Source organism: Coturnix japonica, chromosome 7, assembly GCF_054131305.1.
Source record: "Coturnix japonica strain WE chromosome 7, WE-NBRP24, whole genome shotgun sequence".
NCBI classification, from domain to species: domain Eukaryota; kingdom Metazoa; phylum Chordata; class Aves; order Galliformes; family Phasianidae; genus Coturnix; species Coturnix japonica.
This window is the reverse complement of record NC_140669.1, coordinates 16,823,794-16,844,174: the sequence shown is the minus strand read 5'-3', so window position 1 is coordinate 16,844,174 and position 20,381 is coordinate 16,823,794. Positions and strand designations below refer to the sequence as shown.

General features: G+C 40.1%; 2 protein-coding genes across 12 annotated transcripts in view; one reads left to right on the top strand and one right to left on the bottom strand.

Moving 5' to 3' along the window:
- The window catches only part of PPIG (peptidylprolyl isomerase G), a 23,580-nt gene extending 10,069 nt beyond the window's left edge, over window positions 1-13,511 (bottom strand). The window contains exons 1-6 of one of the 3 annotated variants that reach the window (XM_015868558.3): window positions 13,361-13,511; window positions 5,216-5,295; window positions 5,033-5,107; window positions 2,408-2,515; window positions 1,867-1,911; window positions 773-860 (exon numbers count right to left, since the gene is read on the bottom strand). In XM_015868558.3, coding sequence (XP_015724044.2) covers window positions 773-860; window positions 1,867-1,911; window positions 2,408-2,515; window positions 5,033-5,107; window positions 5,216-5,276 — 377 coding nt within the window. In that variant the 5' untranslated portion in view covers window positions 5,277-5,295; window positions 13,361-13,511. Of the gene's footprint in view, window positions 1-772; window positions 861-1,866; window positions 1,912-2,407; window positions 2,516-5,032; window positions 5,108-5,215; window positions 5,296-12,210; window positions 12,575-13,360 lie in introns of those variants that run through there. The other 2 variants (XM_085552451.1, XM_015868557.3) reach the window with 2 other exon arrangements.
- Window positions 13,437-20,381, top strand: part of FASTKD1 (FAST kinase domains 1) — a 16,420-nt gene continuing 9,475 nt past the window's right edge. For 4 of the 9 annotated variants that reach the window (XR_014947944.1, XM_015868555.3, XM_015868554.3 and 1 more), the window contains exons 1-8: window positions 13,437-13,577; window positions 14,813-15,309; window positions 15,634-15,702; window positions 16,013-16,138; window positions 17,241-17,633; window positions 18,800-18,910; window positions 19,424-19,555; window positions 19,860-20,346. Coding sequence is in view for 8 of the 9 variants with exons in the window: in XM_015868555.3 (XP_015724041.2) it covers window positions 14,975-15,309; window positions 15,634-15,702; window positions 16,013-16,138; window positions 17,241-17,633; window positions 18,800-18,910; window positions 19,424-19,555; window positions 19,860-20,346 (1,653 nt within the window). In the remaining variant the exon portion in view is untranslated. Of the gene's footprint in view, window positions 13,758-14,812; window positions 15,310-15,633; window positions 15,703-16,012; window positions 16,139-17,240; window positions 17,634-18,799; window positions 18,911-19,423; window positions 19,556-19,859; window positions 20,347-20,381 lie in introns of all 9 variants that reach the window. The other 5 variants (XM_085552449.1, XM_015868552.3, XM_015868551.3 and 2 more) reach the window with 4 other exon arrangements.

Sequence of the window (20,381 nt, the reverse complement as noted above, 5' to 3'; positions counted from 1 at the left end):
AATAAATCAGCAAAGGAAGAAAATAACGTTTGTATGTACAAAACATTTGACATCAGAAGTAAAACTGATTCTCTGCACCTGCAGACAACAGAACAGTTCACAGCCTTCCCCTATATTAGGATTACTAAGGCATACACGCATCAACCGTGACAAAAAAAAAAAAAAAAAAAGCACCCCAAAGCCTGAGACATACAGTAACAATCACCCAAATAGTCCAGAATAAGGGTTTAATGATAAATCACAAGCACAACTTACCATGTTAATCATGGTAGTGAGACACGGATAAGACCAATGAATTTCAAGTATTTACTTCTAAACTAAAGAAGCACGTCATACAGATGCATTCCAAAGGTTTAAGCTTTAGATATAGTTATAAACGAGACTGCATCGAGAAATTATCTTGTGACAGAACATTTTTTTATTACTTTGAGTTAGTTAGAGAACCCGTGGAACTTTTTTTCCTTCCCTCCAGACAATATATACTGGAAGAAAGCTCTACAGGGAGCTAACAGACTTATGCTGTTGCTTGAGTTTGAAGACAGCCACTAAAAAGGAACAAAACTTCTTTTGCACAGACAATAAGCACCAAAGAGTAGAGTGAGAACACCTTCCCCTAAGGAGCTCAGTAGAAAAAGGCTACTTCCATGTAACTTCCTAAAGAGACATCAACTTTTTTATGTTGTAGGCTACCTCCCATGCAAGCTCACAGAACAGTCTTCACTGCTTAAAAAACAACAGCAAATCACACAGAACAGGACAGCTCAATACTTACATAAAGAACTGTGAACCATTTGTATCCTTCCCTCGGTTGGCCATTGAAAGAAGAAATTCTTTGTTGTGCTTTACAGCAAAGCTTTCATCTAAAACAAGTATTTTCAATTACTTTATATACATATATATATATACACACTGCATACGCTTACAAGAAAGCTCTAAGTAAACTCAGTCAGGTTAAATAAATTTACTAGTCACATCTGTAAAAAGTTGCATTAAAACTCAATTAAAGACAATAAAAAATAAAGCATTTTTTGCTTTAATGGTCTTCAGACATTTTAGCATGCAGCCTGTTTGCAGTCTGATCCAAATAAGGACCAGTGCAAGGTATGACCTGCTCCTTTTGGCAATTGCAAACTGCTCATTCAACACATGTCTGATATAAAACTGAAGCCTGATTCCACAATAAATCATTCTTTTAATGCCTCACGGCAAGCTCAGACGAGGTCCAACATTAAAAATGGCAGGACAGATAACCTGCCCTGCCAGTGGTGGCTGGCCATCACATAGGGTTAGGTGTAATATGAAACTGCTCCAAGAAACAGAGATTACACTCCTGACAAACACAGCCCGAGAAGCACACTGGAGAGAAAAGTTCTTATGCATCAATGATTGAAAGAGAACCAGTACTGTGAGAAAATGGATGGCTTCCTCATACTTAATTTCCCTTGGGTTCAGAAAAGCAGGGTTTTATACTGTCTTACAAAGGTAAGATTTACAAGAAAGACATAATAGAGGCAAGTTTCTACTTCTGACTGGAAGAAAAGTCAATCCACGACTTCTAGCCAACTACTGAAGCTAAAAAGATACGTTCAGAATCAGAATACTGTGCTGAAAACTTTTTTTTTCTAAAACTGTGAATCCAGTAAAACGGACATATGAAAGCACCTGTGGTTTTATTTTTCATCAATTAAAAAGGTTATTGTTTTAAAAGTAAAAATAACATTATCTGAAGTAAAATAAAAGGCCTCTAATACCAAACAAAGTCTTCACAAAAGCCATGATGTTCAGGTTTACAGAACTAAAACAACAGAATGTATAGGTAACTGCTTACAATATCACCAAAATGAAGCAGACTGATACAACTCTCACCTTCAAAAAAGCCACCGTAAATGGATTCTCCTCCCCTGCCATTTCCTTGAAAGAAGAAACATGAGTTAAAACTTATAACAGTGCAAAAAGTTGTATCACATGAAAGATGCTTCATAATGCAGAACAGCATACAGCTGCATACAAATCACTAACGTTATTCTTCAAGATACGCAAAGATCTAGACATCTTCATAATACCACTAAGCAGAAGCAAATTTGTAGGAAAACTTTCATTTTTCTCCACATTCTGCTATATACTCCCTTTTTTCTTTACTTCTCAGCAGCAGATAGATATTATCCTCATATTTATAACTTGCAGTTAAGTACTTAATGCTCTGAGACATGAGGTCACAGAGCAGACCATGTGCATATAAATTTATGTAATTCTGTTATGCAAGTTTACACATAAAGTTTCTTATGCCAGAAGTAGGTAAAAAAGCAGTTAAAATGCATAATTAACGTAAATTGATGATACCGCATAGGACTCACAAAATATTCTACTGCATAAGCATTACTTTTTTCTTGAAAGATTTTCATCATACCTTCACTGAAGTCACCGCCTTGGATCATAAAATCTTTCACTACCCTGTGAAATAGACAACTTTTGTAATGCAATGGCTTTTGGGTGGATTTTCCTGTACCCTTTTCACCTAAAGAAGAAGAAGTGGAACAAAAAACAAAATGACTATTTGTATCTGCATAATCTCCGCTACGAAAATTTGTTATTTAAATGCTTAATCAAGACTACCTACCGAGCTCTGAAAAATTCATTTGTGAGGTGGGCACATACTTGCAATGCCAGTAAGAAAGCAATGTGGAACCTACTTTCTGTTTCTACAGTTATACTAAAAGAACTCCTTACTTACATTAGTATACAACATAATAACAACCTTTTTTTTTTTTTTTTTTTTGCCAGCCCAGACACAATTAATTCACAGAAAATTAAATTAAGAGCTCACACAGATAATGGAGAATGCCACCTATCTGGAGGGGCTTAAATATATAAGGAGACAATATATCACTATTACTGCTGAGAAGACTTCTACATAGGTTGACTGAAATTAAACAGCCAGATTAACATAACTGTCTTTGCTCAGAAGCAATTGAGAAACTTAGATCTTCAGTTACAGGACTAAGGTAGAATAAAAACTTGTAGCCAAAAAGTAAAGGGAAAATAAAATAAAATAAAATAAAATAAAATAAAATAAAATAAAATAAAATAAAATAAAATAAAATAAAATAAAATAAAAAAAAAAGGGAGGGAATGAGAATTATTTTAAAGAATCTTGTTACCTTCCCAACTCATGATTCCAACCGCCAGCCTCCTCCTCTGCATCACATCAGTCCTAATGCTCTTCAGACTCATAAGCCAGCTCTCTGCCTCAGCAAAACACTACCTACTTCTGCTCCTACCTTCAAATAAATATGGTCTCTGCTGAGACAGCCAGATGAATAACTCATGCTGGGGGCCCTGTGAATGTCAGAGCCAACCTCAAAGTAAAGTGTAAGAGCAAGGAGCAGAGACTACCCTGAAAGATAAAGGATTCCTCCTTTCATTGCTCCCAGACCACTAGGTTATCTTCTTACAATCTCATTCCAAGTTGTGCAACTGGTAGTTGCCTCTGAACTTACCTGACACCTCCACGTGGATCTAACCAGCTACAAAAAACATTTCTGATAGGAACTTTGATAAATGTACAGCTGTATACTCCGCTGGCCTGTCACACACCTAACAGGCATGCCAGTAAAAACAGAGGTGCTGACCCATTTCAAGAAGATAGCATATCTTTTTCAAAATCACCAGAAAAAAAAAAAAAAGTGCAAATAAAATTAGAAGTTAAGATGTTTATGACCAATATCATAAATACTTTGTCAAAATACTTTCTTCACTATTCTTAAATATTTTAAAGCAGCATAGTAGCTCTGCCCCTTGATTTTAAATCTGATCTGATTTTAAACTAAATGACAAACTATGTTTCTCACCTGAAATGCTGTTCAAAGACTTCAAATGAAAAATATCAAATCAGGGAATAACACCTTATGCAGTAAATCTGACTTTTGGGTATTTGACAGAAAATAAAGATTGCCATGGACACATGAAAACACGCTACTATCCAATAAAAATAATCACTTTAAGGTTCAAATTTCTTAGCCATTTTTGATAACCTGATTCTGAGCCAGAATCCCTAGATGAGCTAATGCTTACATTTGTTGTAGACAGGATGAATGCTGCACAAAGTGCTCTAGCTAACTTGACATGAGTGCAATCATGTGCTCACACCTACTAGTACTAGTACAAAGTGCTAAGTGATTTTTAGTATTAACGGCTACGAAGCACTGACCTAAAAGACCGCAAACTGAAAGAAAAGGAGGTGGAAAAAGCTGAAAACATTAAACACAGATTTACGTATTCACAGAATCGTTCTTGTGATAATATTCAAGTTCTGCTAAGCTGTGAGCATTTCCAAATAAAACAGGCAGTGCATTGAGAAATAATTCTACTTGGAAATGCTTCTAGCAAAGAATTTTCTGAAATAAATTTTTCAACAAATAACTTGAATTTCACTAGGAGTGGAAATCACCAGTACCCAGCAAAACTACTGCAAAGCAAAATATTAATGCATACCAGCAACAGCTTTCAAACATATTCAAGTATAGCAAAACTAAAAAGTAATCCTGACCTCTTATTGGCTACTTTTCAAGGTGGATGATGTTATACAATGTATCTGTACAATGTGTGATGATGTATACAATGTACTCATGATGTATACAATATACTCATGGATATGATTTAGCACAGGGTTGTTAGGGTACTGGTTAGGCTACTGTTGGACTTGATCTTCAAGGTCTTTTCCAACCTGGGTAATTCTATGATTCTATGTATCACAGTAGTATCTGTGCTAGTAAAAGAAAATCAGCTGACTGTGCCAGCATTTACAGTTGATTAGCACATTCTCTCTGCAATATCTTAAGCCAAAAACTACAACTGCTTTGATTGTACACCAGATATTTATAAGAAGTTTGCTAAATCTCCAGAGATATCAAGAACTAGAGCTTGATGTACTTAGTTCTATACCTAAAAAAGTGAAGAAAATGTTAACGCAGATGTTCAATTAGCAAACACGGTATTACATTTGAAATTATAAATAATATTAAAACCTACAAACCTGTGCAAAGGCAGCGAAAATTCTCACATGTCTTTGGACACACATCTGAAAACAGTTCAAAGACCACTCTTCCAGCTAGAAGAAAAAGACGTATTTGTTACCAAGTTAACTAGTATTTGTATTATTCTTAAATAGTTTACAGGAACATCCAGTTATTGAATTGATTATTTTCCATTTTCTTACCAGGTACATTGTTGATGGCTATGTCGAAAAAGCAACGAGGTCTCTGGACCTTTACTCCCATGGCTTCGAAAATTTTAATACTGCAAATAATAAAGAATAAAAATGAATTTATGATCAAGTTCTGCAATGTGGAAAATGTTATAAAGACAACAAAAGCTGCAGAAGAGATAAAAACAGAAAGAAACCTTAGAAACAGGCAACAAAACCAGTATTTTTAAAGATTAAGGAAGAGCTGTGTATGTATTTTAAGCCATTTTCATGTTTTGTGGAGCCAATGAGTAATTCTGTTCATTCTTGCTGCAATGTTATCGAATTTAAACTTCAGTGACATATTTCAGATGAGGAATTCTTGGATTGCCAAGGTAAAATAGTGTCAGAGGAAGACAAAGTCAGTTTTGAGACCAGACAGCCATGTCAAACAACTGTTTGCAACTGTCATCTAGTTTTTAAACAGACTCATTTTTGCAGTCTGCTTGGATCAGCATCAGTGGCTGAGGTGGCCACTCACCTTCTGGTCAGGGGGACAAGCCTTATGGCAGCCTCTTTTCCCCAAGAAACTGGTGGCTGCAGTTCACAACCCGGCCAGTTAAACTAAGATTCTATTAATATACGTCAACCACAAACTACAGCAACTCAAGAAAGTACGCTGTGCTCGTAACGTTGAGGAGTACAGTAAGGTGGACAGTCCAGAAACGATGAACATCAACAGCTGTAGTTGAGTCCATCATCTTGTGACAGAAAAAAAATGAAGTATTGCTGATAATCTCATATTTTGCTTTCACTTCCCATCCATGCTGAGAGCAGCACTCATCTGCCCTTGCAAAAAAAAACAACCAAACAAACAAAAAAACCCACCCATATAGCCTGCTTCACTACTTACATAGTGCGTTATGTCCCATGGCAAACTACAGTGATGGCTTCAGACCACAGCTCTGGGCTGCAATACCTGCAGCCTGATTAGCACACCTCTCCCATGAGAAACTGCCCAGCTCCTCAGTGGGAAGTACAGACTTGAGGCAGACTGATGGACTTCCTGACTGCAGAGGTGACAGGCTGTCCCTGATTGCACATGATATTGTGTCAAACTTGGATGTAAAGAAGTAAGCAACTTAACACAAAAGATTTTCACTGAGTTCCTCGTAACAATTGAGCATGTCAGATGGGCAAGCTTTCGGAAATACCAGGACTTTAGCCACAAATAAGGAGACTGGTCAAAGAGCAGAAGTTATGTTGATCAAGACTAGAACATGTTGGTACGTTGAGGAATAACCCTTCATTTTGGAACATAATTCCAGGATTCTTGATGTCAGACTCTACATCATCCACGTTAACCTGCATTCTCCCTCCTTGTGCTCAGCATCACTCCTAGCATCTTGCCAAGATTACACATTAAAAAAATAAAATAAAAAATTAAAAAAATCACAAGAGCAATGCAGGAAGGATTTACATGCAACACCACTCAGCAATTTATTATCCACGTGATTCTTAGCACAGCTAGACTGTGCAAACATGCAGAACTTCAACAGACACACGCTTAGCTGTATAACAGGGATGCTAATTCACACAAGCCAGAGATTCCCCAAAAGCAGCAGCAGCCCTGACTCAGCCTGCTTGCTCTTCTAGCTAAACTGTTCTGCTGTATCTCTTCTATTACTATTAATGTAACTTTTGTAGCCAGACAGAGATCAGAGAAAGCGCACACAGCCAGGGAACTGGATGTCGGGTCACAGGCTGCTGGACCCAGGACAAGCACACAGTTAAGGTGGGCAGGAGGACAGGCTGCCCGTCAACTCGCATGCTGCCAACAGCTCAATGTGTTACACAGCTACAAAGGAGAGGAAGAGAGCACATCATTTTTTTGCAGAAAGCCTCTCAGAACAAATGCTACAATGCATATTGTTAGGTGATCAAACTGTTTGGGTGAGCAGTGCAGTAACTGACTAATCGTACCCAAACTCGAGGTATTTTGGCCTTTAGTGGGTTGGGTGAGGAGGGATTCAACCCTGCTTTAAAGGTAATCTGCTGGAGAAATAAAGAGGTCTGCACAAACATTTGTATACGGTACTTCAGACAAAAAAACCCACAAACTGCTAAGTCCTTAATAGTATTGCTTCTTCAATAAACACCGGTTGCATGTGGTGCTAGATGGCAACTGCTCAGGGCAGGCAGGCTGACTGGACACACATCACACCAAATAAACATACCTTCCCTTGAGTAGATGCTGCAAATGCCTCTCTTGGGGAGAACACTGACAGACATCTTTTTTTGTGCAGCAATTGACTCTCCTGAGCTATCCAGAACTGCCTTATCTTTAAAAACATTTGGAAAACAGAATGAAAACCTACTGGAAGGGAGACATATGTACAACCAGGAGAGAGCTTACAGGCTGGGTAAACTTAGTCACAGCCCTCTTCAACCAGGCTAAAATACCAGCAACATTCACCTTAAACTACCTATACCTCAAGAGAGCATTTGCTCTCCAACAGACATAAGTGCCTTTTGTACAGCCAGCACTTCAGACACATCTCTTCACTGAGGACAGTACTACTGAGTCACATACAATCCATGTAGTATTTAATAATAAATACAATCCTTTACAATGATCACTCAAAACTTGCCTGTATTAAAAGCAAGTACATGGACTGACTTTAGAACCAGCATAGAAAAGCAGTTTGAGAATAAAAAAAGAGAAAATTACATGTAAAGCTCAGTACTACATGTGTTGGGAACAACAGAGCTCACATGACTTGCATATTTTTCTCCTTAAATTTAACATCAGTTAAAATGTAGATGCTATTAACTCACAATACCTGATAAAGCTTTATGGGAATAAGATTCTAAAGTCAATCCAAATGGCATCCACTGTATCTACATACAAAAATATGCTATGGAGAAGGGCAACCTTGATAAGACAGCTTACTTATTCCTTCCAAAACTCTGCACTAAAGGATATGACAATCCAAGCACTATTCTGAAATGACAACATCACTCAGCATTTTCATCCATCTCCTGCTAGAGGAGGCCCTGAATAAGAGAAGAGGAAACAATGCAAAAACAAAACAAAACCAACCAACCACCTTCAGTATGCCTCAAATAATCTATTTGTCAACAAATACAAAAGCATCTATTTAATTTAATGTTAATCTCATTATCAGCAATAAAAGAAATAATAAATAAATAAATAAAAACTAGTAAAAAAAATAACTAGTGCATCACCTGCTGTGTCTTTCAGGGTTTGCATCCCTTCACACCTGCATTACTCATTCCTTCACTTGAGTATTTGTGGGATAAAGATGGCCAGCTCCTGGTCAGGCAGCAGACAGCTGTTCCCTTCCAAAATGAGCCACACCAATGTAAAAGATAACCCTCACAGACTGTTCACAAGCATCTCTGCCAGAGACTATAACTCCTACTAGTTGATATGCTAAAAAACACATCCTGTGGATTTTTTTTCCAGCCATTACCTGTGCTAGCAAGGATCTAGTAATAATACTGCTTAATATAACACGTTCTTTGAACTGAAACGGGTTAGTCAAGATGGGTTAGGCTGAAATGTGCACTCACAGATGCACATCAATTGGAACATCCACGTGTCACACATCTCACAAGAGCTGACAGCAAGCAGCAGGACGGGACTATTCCCCAGTTCTGAGCAAAATGAACCCTTCACTTGTAACCACAGCACACAGCCCACCCCACTGCCAGTTTGTTCCAGTCCCTGCAAAGAGCACAACAGGTTTGGAGCAAAAATGTATTCTGCTGGAAAAAAATATTATGACCACTTCTTTCATTTCATTCTCTATCATCACCTACTCATATCCACTCTCATCTCCCCTACTTCTAATTTCTCCTTGACTTTGTCTTCTTATTAGTTTCCTCACATCATCTTACAGTTATCTTTGGCAGTGATCTTCATTCAATGCCCAAATGAAAAGTAAACCACATAAATCCACACTTCCAGAATTTTGTTTCATATCATCTTCATACACACAAAGACAAATTTACACTGATTTATATTACAAAGATAGCCATTCAGAAGCTTCAGAAATATTTTTAAGTAATATTTTGAATGTAGAGAACACAAATATGCCAAGTGAACACCAAGCATGCATCACTTTCACTAGTGTTGTTCCACAGTCACTTAAAGCCACATGGGCTGAATCCCAGAACAGAGGGCTCACACAACAGCATGGCCAGCCCCAGTAGAAGTGGGTCTCCTTAAACACACAAAAACTACACCTTCCTCTGCCTCCTTCCAAGAAAAGGCTTCGGCAGTGGCACATATAAACTAAATATGACAGTGCAGCCATAGCCCGAGAATGGTATGTTTGTTTTATACAGATTAAACTGTAAATGAAAGTATGATTGCTAAATGAGGCATGATATCCTAGTACTAGTGCCATTTCTGTATCAGAACTTCCAGCTCTGTAGGATGACACTGAAGGCAAGGACAAAAATCCAATAAACCCAATCCCAGCCTCAATTTCTTCAATGTGCTCCCAAACAGCAGAACATTCTCCTATTAAAAAAAAAAACAAACAAAAAACAACCACAACAAAACCTCCCAAATAGCAGCAATGACAACTAAAGAAATTAATTTGCCTTCAGTTTACTAATCAGCAGCACAGGACTTTGTTTTGCCCACAGATTTTTAAAAGGCACTGCACTTCATCGCATTTGAGATTTTGGATGTCATCTCAGCCATCATGAGGACTTACAATACTATTTTTTTCTACAGAGCATTTTTACAGAGGTCTGTGGAATTTCTTTTTCTCAGGTAATGCTGAAAGTGTCTTTTGAACTGTTTATATCATATTTTCCCCCCTAAAAAATGCAATCAAGGGAAGAGGTACCTGACAAGATCAGCCATTGCCTGCCAAGAGCCTGCTATCCTCTTCAAGGGATGTTAGATACTCAGATTGGTTCTGAATAAACATGCAGAATGTACTCCTACACTACTGCATAGCAGAACTAATTACATTACTTTTACTAAGATTTTTTGCTGCTAACATAAAATTAAGCTTCCCGTATTGAAGTACACAAGGATTGCAGACCTAGATATAGCATCTCAGTTGGAAGAACATAAAAGTCAGCTGAGAAGCTGATAACATTCTCCTAAAACCATCTGATCAGGGATACAAGTTCTCACCAGATCATGCCCTTCCTTTTACTGTCCCAATAAAGAGAAACCTAGAATGAAAAATACCTTAAAATACCTATGCTCTTAGGTCAACACCAAGAAAAAACTTTGCTGCTGAGAGTAAGTCACAGTTTTCTATCATCTGACTTGCACAGAAAAATTTGTTGTATTTTTTTTCTTTTCTGTTCTAAGAGTTGTCTGTGCCTTTAGTTGGTGCTCACAGCGCTCCCAGAAGCAGTGAAGAACATGACTAACTCAATCCTACCATTCAGAACTGGAAACTGGAGCAGCATTAGGTCCAGAAGAAGCCATTAACTAATAAACCAGAATTTTAGAACTAAGAAAATACAAGCTTGAGGGTTGTGTAGAAGAAAGTACAGTGTAATCAGCAAGTCAGACACCTGCTGGAATCACCAAAACTTCAGATTTCTGTCCTAGTTACTGAAGAGCAGAATTAGGCTAAACAGTAACAGCTGGACACACAGTTTTTAATGCTGATGTATATTTGCCAACCATAAACGCCCAAAAATCTTGTTCTATCATCTCTTGTTCTCTTCCTCGCTCAACTTTAGTTCTTCACCCCCTTCCAGTCCCACCCCAACCTCCAACCAAATCCTCATTCTGTTACAAGACAGCTGGATCTGCTCCTGGCTGCTTCCTAATGGAAGATGGCTCTGGAAACATCACACTGCACTACAGTAATATTCTCCACTGCAGCACACACACTTACCTCCCAGCTCCCTCATAACCTGCTAATTTTCTGAAATCCAAAGGCCAGGAAAAAAATAAATAAGTAAAACTAACAGCTGGATGATCAGTTAACTCCTAAACAAAAATTGTTTCTCAAAAAAGGACTGGAAAAAAAACCACAACACTCTTATTAAAATATATAGCCCCAAAGGGTGTTCTCCAAGAATCCTCAACATTATTTTTATGTGCCCCCTCAGACCTACCTCATATACTAAAGACATACTTTTTTCACACCTAATGATTTGAAAAAGTAATTTTACAAAAGCATAGTGAATAAAAAATATACGTTCTTCAAATGTAAATAAAGCACTGCTTCATAAAACACGTCTAGTTGTCATATTTTGACCATTTACTTAACGTGGTGGCACCTAAAAATGTGAGTCATGCTGTTCCCAGTGCATTATTGTGAAACAAAATAAAGAGGGGAAAAAAAAAGGAGAAAAAAATAACCAAAAGCAACAAAACCTATTCTCTGTCTCGACCCAACGAACAACAACTTTTCCTGCAGGTAATATGGAACAAGAACATGAAAAACTGCATATTCTCTCTTACTAAAAACATCATGAATTTAAGTCTAACACTGAGCAGCGACCAACAAAACTGACCTCCTTATCAAGCCTATGGAAGACACCTATCTGAGTGAATTGTAAGGCAATATTATAGAAATTTCAGCCTATTTCAATATACTATTGCTTTTTCTCCTAGGCCTCCCTCCTCCAAAGTCTCCTGAAGATTTCAAGAATAACCATACATATGCACTACTAATGGCTTGGCCGTGGCCATAAACGTAATGGGTCTGACATGTATTTCCCATTAACACGCGTGAAGAGCTTTTAGAAAGCCCTAAGAGGGAGCGGGGGACCCTCCTGCAGCCACGGCAGCTCCTCCAGGCTCCACATCCCAGGGAGAGGCCTGCGGCGGGAGGAGAACATGTGGCACGCAGACCGCCGCTTACTTCGCCTTCTGGCGGAGGAGGAAGGCTCCATTCAAACTACGAGGCCGGCTCCGAGCAGCACCCAGGCCGCAGACATCGCGCCAGGCAGCCCGTTCCGCAGCGTGGAGCCGTGCCGGCCGCGCGACCCCCACCAACAGCCGCAGTTCTCACCAGGCCCCGGCCGCCGCCTCCCGGCCCGGCCCGCCCGCAGCTCCCCAGGCCCCGCGTTATCCCCGGGGCCGCCCTCACGCGGGTGCTCCAGGCCCTCCGCCCCGCACGACGAGCCGCGGCGCCCGGCGAGAGGTTCCCCGCTGTGTCCCCGGCGGGCCGGGAAGGCGCTCGGCTCCTGCCCCTTCGTGCCGGGTCTCGGGCCCCGCGACCTCCGTCCCCGGCCTCCGAACTCCGTGCGGCCGCCCAGGCCGCGTCCCTCCCCCGGCCACATGGCGCTGCCGGCACTCACCCCGCTCGCGGCCCGCGTCGCCCCGCGCTCCTCAGCGCGCCGCCGCCATGTTAGAGCTGGTGCGGCACGGACTGCGTCAGTGGAACGAGAGGGCGGGAGGGGGCGACCCCGGGGGCGGTGCGGCCGAGGGGGGCGCGGATGCGGGAGAGGCGGCGGCCGAACCTCGCGGGGCCGGGCGGGGCGCGGGGCAACGAGGAACAGGCCGCGCGGAGGAGCAATACACCGGCGGCGGGGAACGCTCGGAAGGAGCCCGAGCGGTTGGGGGAAGGGGCGCCCGCCCCCTCGAGCTCGTCAGCGGCGCCCCGCCCGCCGCATCCACTCCCCTCAGCCGGGCCGGGCCTGGCGGGAAGAAGCGCGGCCTTGGAGGGGCGGGAGGCGCCGGCTGCTTCACGGCTTTACCGGCTGGACGCGGCTGGAGCGGCGGTTCGGCCAACGGCCGGGACACAGGCAGGACGTGGGACAGTACGGCCCCGGGAGCCGCCGCAGCAGTGATTGATTGGCGTGTGGGATGAGGGGATGGAAGAGCTAAAAATAAAACTGTAGAAATATGTCCCTGATCTCAACCTGTGTCTGCGCTGCCGTTCGTGTCATGTCAGTCTGCAATAGAAACAGAAGCTTTCTCGCTCTGAGCAGCGAGCGCGGGGTTTGTAGTCATGTGTAACGGGGAGGGAGGATGCAAGTCCTGTAAGATGCTGAGAAGCCTGTTGAAGGAAGGAACATAATCTTCTCCTTCCAGATTTCTACACAAAATTAAAAAAATAAAATAAAATAAAATAAAAACAACAAACCAAACACAAATGAGAGATCGACTCACGATTTAGGAAGCCCAGAACTGAGTACTAAGTGGTGACAAAACCAAACCTGTGATAAGCAGCTGCGAAACAGCGGGTCACCAGATAATATTGGCTGTGTTTTCAGGTGGAACGGTAACAGCCTGAGGCCATGCCACGGAAAGCTGGAGGGATGAATACAGACAGTGAGCGCGGCAGTGCCATCGTCTCCGATCACTTGATGCTGACCGACCACTCTCCGCCCACCGCCCGGCGCCGCCCCCAGCGGCACTTGGGAGGAGGCAGGGGTACGTGCGGGCTGGGGGCGCTGGGCCGGGCTCCGCGCACGGGGGTCGGTGTCGGGGACGCTGGGAGTCGGGCTCGCAGCTTCCTGCGGTCCCCGTTCCCTTTACACGCGGCCGGCGGAGCGCTGGGCCGCTCCGTGCTGTCGTACCGCCCGCGTGTAGCCCTGTCGGTGAGCGGAGCATGTGCGTGTATTGTCCTTGGTGGAGGGTTTCCGGGTTTTCTGTAGTTCGTAATGCGTCTTGTAATGCAGTTCTGAAAAATGCTCGTTGTATTTCAGCCTGCATTAAATACCTTCTTGTGCTTTTAGTTTATATTCTGCACGGTAATAGAAGTAGTTCTTTAGGGTGGTATACGTTTCCTGGTTTGAATCTTTGTGCTCCTAATTTTCAGAACACTTGGCTTTTTTTCTTGGGTTTCTTTTTATAAGACATTGAAATAAGTTGCAGCTTAAAATTGTGTAGAAGCTTGTGACAAATCCCTTGCATCTGCTGAATACCTTCTAGTATTAGGTATAAATTAGTATTAGGATTTAAAGGGTTATGCTTGGAACTGGCCTGCAGGTTGTTCCACATTGCTGTCCCTGCTCCCAGCTGCTAGCACAGGGGAAGAAGAGGATTCACTCAGTTCTGACAGCTCTGTATTGTGGCTTCTGTTTAAAAGCCACTGGTACAACCATTGGTGATCGCTACTTTTGGCTATCATAGCTGGGTACATTTGGTTCCATGCATATGCATCTACGTGGCATTTGCTGATAACTTGAGAAATGTGGAGGATTAGCAAACAGCCTTGTAAAAGCAGTCAGATTAGGACTTAAGATTTTGTTGGAGATTGCTTGGTTGTGATTTAATAGTGATCGTCCTTTGGTCTGTTTCACTTTGTTTAATCCAAACAAAAAATCTTATAAGAGGTCCTCCCTACTTCCAACAGCACGAATCCATGTCACAATCCACACTACTTTTTCCGGAGATAAATCGGAGTGAATTCTTCATAAACACAGGAAATGGAGCAGGTAGAAGCAATAAATGCAGCCTGTAAAGAGGGATTATAAAGTTAATTCATTATAGAAAAATTACTGTGTAATAGCTGGAAAACACATACTTTTTTGCATGCTTTCATTTTGCACAGGGAAGAAAATCTTTCATGCTATAAGGATTTATTAGTTAAAATTATTTAGAACTCAGGAGCTTGTGCTCACACACTGACTATATTTAACTGCTTGAATTCTGTCTCACTACAGATACCTCGGAGCTGAGTTTCCAATATAGTGACCGTACAGTATGAAAAGAAAAGAAGTGCCCATTTTTCAGGTGCCCAAGTTTGTTCTGTGAAACAGTGTTTTACCGTGAAAAATGAAAAAATCTTTCTGGACACCTTAAATGTAGTTGATGGACTTAGAAAAATGCTTTGTTTGAGGCAAGTTTGCTTGTTTGCACTGAGACATTACCAAGCCCGAACTCTGAGCAGCGATGTGCTTCTGAGCCAGATAAATAATTGTACCCATGAAGATGAAGTGTTCAGCCTTGTTGGCAGGAACAAGGCCAGGCTTTCTGAAAAGCATGTGGGAATTGCCTTGAACGTGCTATGGCAGTTACAGAAGAAGAAGCCACTTCTCTTAAGGACTTCTGACTATATAAGAAATCACTCCCAGTTTCTAACTCTTTGCTTTTTAGCAGAAAACAAAGTAGAACACATGGATAATGAGGCAATAGTGGACACTCTGTATAGTATACTGAGGTAAGCAGTATTTTGTTGATTTCCACATCTATACATTGTACATCTTGTAATAAAAAGAGGGTGTTTTTGGAGTAACACTCCAGCTGTAAGGAAATCTAACTTCCTATGCCACATCCAAACAGGACTGATATGTTTTGTACTCATGATAAATAGAATTATGAATGCATCAATGTTTATAATGTGTTTTTGGGTACATTTGTTTGATCGGAATAAGCAATGGAAATATAAAGCATGATAAATAACGGGAAGACATTTGTCTCTTAGATTTGTTCCTTTTAGTTTCTTAAGCAAACTTTCAAACTGCTGTCTTTGACTTTTTGGAAGGCTCAACGTGGAAAGCCATGATTCACTGGCAGGAGTGCTCATCACAGAAGCATGGAAGAGATTAGAAAGGCAAGTACAGTACTAGTATGCTTTGTGCAAAGTGTAAGTTGTAGGTGTGGTTTGCTTCACACAAGGTTACCCTGACTGCTCAAAAGAGTATTAACTTCGAGGCTGTGTATGCTTTCATATAAAATACCTGAGCATTTTGCCTGAATTGAGGATATCACTATGTCACAGCAAATGTGTAAATATTTTGTTCCTTTGTTTTGTAATTTGAATGTTTCTTACAATTTATACTGTTGTTGAATTAGATTTTTGCCTTCAATTATTCACTAGAAATAAAAGGTAAATATTCTGTCTTTGTTTGATGTCTTCACAGCCTTAGTTTACCAGCTTTGTCTAAATTTGCACTGTGTTTACACAAGCAGCGTGGACATTTTAGTCCCCTAATTGGCAAAATAGCACATCTTGTGGACTTGAAACTGGATTCTATACAGGATATACGGTAAGTGTCAGAGTGAAGCAGTATGTCACAATTACTGGTTTTCATGAAAAAGTTTACTCAGGTTAAAACAATATCCTAATTACTTTATAAAGTATTTATTTGCAGCCAGTCTAAGTGCTTAATTAAAACTAATGTTCCACTTAAAGTGGATTGAAAGATTCTAAATTTTCTTCTGAACTTCTCTGAGAGTACACAGGTCAATTCACCAGATGTCTGTTTTCCTTGAGGTTAGTAGTTTCTCTGCTATGACATGATGAATAGTGATGAGAAATCTTAAATCTATTTTCATTCATTTTCTTCATTTCATTTTTTGTCAAGGTGAATTAATCAGTATTTTTGCTAAGGTGTTTGTTACATTTTCCTGATACTAAAAATCATAGAATCACAAAGGTTGGAAGAGCTCTAAGACCATCCAGTCCAACCATCCACCTACCACCAATATTTCCCTGCTAAAGCATGTCCCTTAGTATGAAAGTAGAGTCCAAGGCAAAAAAAGTGCTTATTTTTCTTGCCTCTCTTCTCCCTGGGCCATTTTAGCAAATGCTGCTCTTTTTTCCCCCCAGCCTTTTCCAACACCATCAGTCTCCATTTATTTTTTATTTTCAGGCATGCAGAGCCTGCTTATTGAATTAATTGAATGAGACTGCATTTCTTTACACAACTGACTCTCCTTTGTCTGAAGTCATCCTGTTAGGAAGGGATTTTTTTTTCTTCAGGAATGATGGTGACTCTTCTCCCTGTTCTGTGTCCTGGGAATTGTTTGGGTTTCTTTAATTTTTCACTGAAAATCAAAGATCTTTTTGCAAATTTAAGTTTGATATGTCAGGAGTTTGTCTCAGGCAAGCGCTTTTATCACAAATGACTTTGTAAGAGTGGAAAAATTGCAATAGTTTCATAAATTCTCTAAAAGCAGAATTTTTAAGTTATTTGAACTTCTTGCTGAGCTGTTTTTTGTGCATTAGATTCTGAACTCCTTATGGCACAGAAGCCAGCAGTACACTCACTACCATTCTCTTATTTGGCTAATTTATTTGAGAAGTCTAAAATGTGTTACTTAACCGTGTTCAGTATGTGTAAGCTTAAAGTCACTTGAATTTTTTAGGATCTTGTCAGTTTTGATGATCTGCATATCTGATGTTATCTCACGGAGTTTTCAAGGCCGATTAGTACAGAAGGTGGATCAGCTACTAGGAGAAGAAGTCCACTTCAACTACGCCAAAAGAATTGTACAATTTCTTCAACTTAATAAACTGACACATCCTCCATTGCTAGAAAAATGCAACAAGATTTTCTTGAAAAGCACCGCTCATCTTGATTTAGACAATATAACTCTTATTTTTGGCCTATATGAGCAGCTGGGTTTTGATAATGCAGAATTCCGTTTGTTTGCTAAACAGCTACTGTCTGAATCAATAGAGAATTATCATGACCCTGAAGCCTTCACAAAATTATTTTTTGTTCTTGGGCCTATGGCTGGGTCCGAGGTAAGAGAAAGGTAAGGTTCTTGACAGGTATTATTTTTACATAGTGTTTCACAGAAATTGAAAATCTGTTGCTGTTTTGGGTAACTTCTGAGCCTATCTCTGACATCCGAAGGTTAGGTTTTCTGCTCCTAACTTTATAGTAATTAAATGTTTCATTACAGAAAGCAGTTTGTCTTGAAACAGTTGCATAGGAATTTGTATCAAGTAACTAAGGGGCATGGGAATATTGTTACTCAAGGCCATCTTCTTGCTGTCTCCTATTATTTCCTTTCACTGTTGATAGTGGTAACAAATTTATTGCCTTTTTCCTGAGAAATATATGCAATAGTGTGCAGATATACAATTACGCAGCCCATAGGTAAACAGAGATTGAACAGATATTTCATAAACAAATATTATCATAATACAAAGATAATCCATGATAAATGGAAAATGCTCACCGATATTGAAGGTTTTTAGTATACTCCATGAAGAAACAATCTCCAGAGAAAAAGATCCTGCCTTAGTGGTAGTCAGTCCTTAAATAAGACCTGGGAGGGGTGCAGCCCTTCCAGTAGCACAGCTGAAATTCCCTTCACCTGTGCTCCCACAGCTGACTCATTGCTTGCCTCAGGTTCAGTCTGTGATCAACAATTTACCATACAAATAGTATGTATTACATTTACTTTTAAGATCTTCGATAGCTGAAACAATTGGAGTCTTGTGTTACCCCAGTTTGGTGTACAAAATCACAGAACTGTAGCTGTTGGAGGGGACCCCTGAGGTCATTGAGCCCAAGCCCCTGATCCCAAACATTTTCCTATATCTTTATCTTGTTCATGAAAGTCAGAACATAGCAGAACAAATTATTAGCCTTATCTGCCCCAGAATCAGTTCAACTTATATTTGATTTTGCTCTCTGTAGCTTTCTGGTTGATGGGTGAATTTTTATTTTATTCTACTTTCAGAAATGTTGGACTCAGTCTCCTGATTTAATACATTTGCATTTTCGTTTGTGCCATGCTGTTCAGAAGAATGGTTGACAACAGAATTATCTAGTTGGGAAGAATCTGTTTTCCTGTATTTCCTGATGTAGTCTGTTGGTTCTTTCTCTCTTCAGTCAAAGAATATTGTTACAATCTTTGCTGTGACTTTTCAGCAGTTTGTCTTTAGGAAATAACTTATTTCTTTTCTTTAGGTTGCTAGCAACTGCAGCACTCATCGCAGAAGGATTTAACAGTCATCAGGCATTAGTGATACTGAAGACAATGCAGAAAATGAAATGTAGACATTCTCACCTGCTTGAAAAGTAATTTTATTCTATAGCTTATAGATTAACGTATTAAGAAAAATATATAGTATCCTTTGGGAGTGGAGAGTGTGTCATGTGCAGAATGCAAACACATGCACTCTGCATATAGTTAGTTGTTGCAGACTTGAGAATATCACAGCTTGACCCTGAAGTGATTGAGTAATTCAGAAATTTCACAGAAGGGCATTTCATTTCTAACAAGTTAATGTAATATAGCTTTTAGCTTATTTACTACTATGTGATCTGTTTTGTGTAAACTTAGCCTGTGAGTTGTTTCTTCAGAACCTATTGTGCCCTAAGTTGAACTACTAAGTCTTGCATCTTTATGAACTTTCCTCTGCAATTGTAAAATGAGCCACAAAACTGAGATGGAGAAGAGTGCAGGTGTATATAACCCTCCATTTAGTTACTGTGCAACATGGGGCACCCCTTCTTCACTTGGGGTATTGTGTTCTGCAGTATTTTCTGCATTAGCATAATATAATGTCATCTGTTTCTGTTTGTATTCAGAATGGTTTCTGTTCTGCACAGACACTTGGATAGTTATCATGTATTGCAGTTGGTAAAGTTAACACAGTGCTTGGTGTTGTTGCATTGCCATGATCAGGAGTTGTTTGCCAAGCTGAAAATGTTGTTATTCGGGTAAGTGTTTGTTCTTGAAAATTCAGCGTCTTTTTAAATTGAAGTATTACACAGTAGTCTAGTTAATATTTTAAGTAACAAGCTAAAATACTTGTTTTCCTGAAATATGAAGAAGTAACAAGCTACTACAGTGATTTAATTTGATTAAACACATAAATCAAAGGATATGAAACAAGTTTTGGCTGTTGATCTAGTAATATCTGCCAACAAAAGTGAAACCTTTTAAAACACGTTTTTTCCCCCTCCACTGGCTACTGCAATAGCTGTCAATATTGATGGTCTATTTTTCTTTGTCTCTTTTCAGTTTTCTAAAATCTAGCGTCATACCTGCTGATACTGCTGCAATAATTCGCACGTTGGCTATGCTTCCATCCTCTCAAGTGGAGGAAATCATTATAAACAAAGCAACAGCAGTTCTACCTCAATGTAGGCTCCAGGACATCAGTTGCATTGCTACAGCTCTTGTCAAATGGAATCATTATGACACTATGCACTGGCAAAACACTTCTGAGCTACATGTAAAGCTTCTGCAAAAGCTAAATGACTGTGGATTTCAGAGGCTTCAGGAAGCCAGGAACTTAAATCTCCTGTTGGAAGAACTCACACATGTGAATGGAGGGTGGCTGCAGGAAGTCGTCAGTGAGGAGACTGTGGCTGCATGTCAACGTTTGATAGATCAAGTAACATGGGAAAACGTGTTACAGTTGTCTGTTTTTCTCATAAAAACAAACTACTGTTGTCCTTCGTTACTTGACAGAATAGCATCTGTGACTGTTCAAAATATAAACAAGGTATTACAGTTTTTCTTTTAATCTACTTTGTAAGT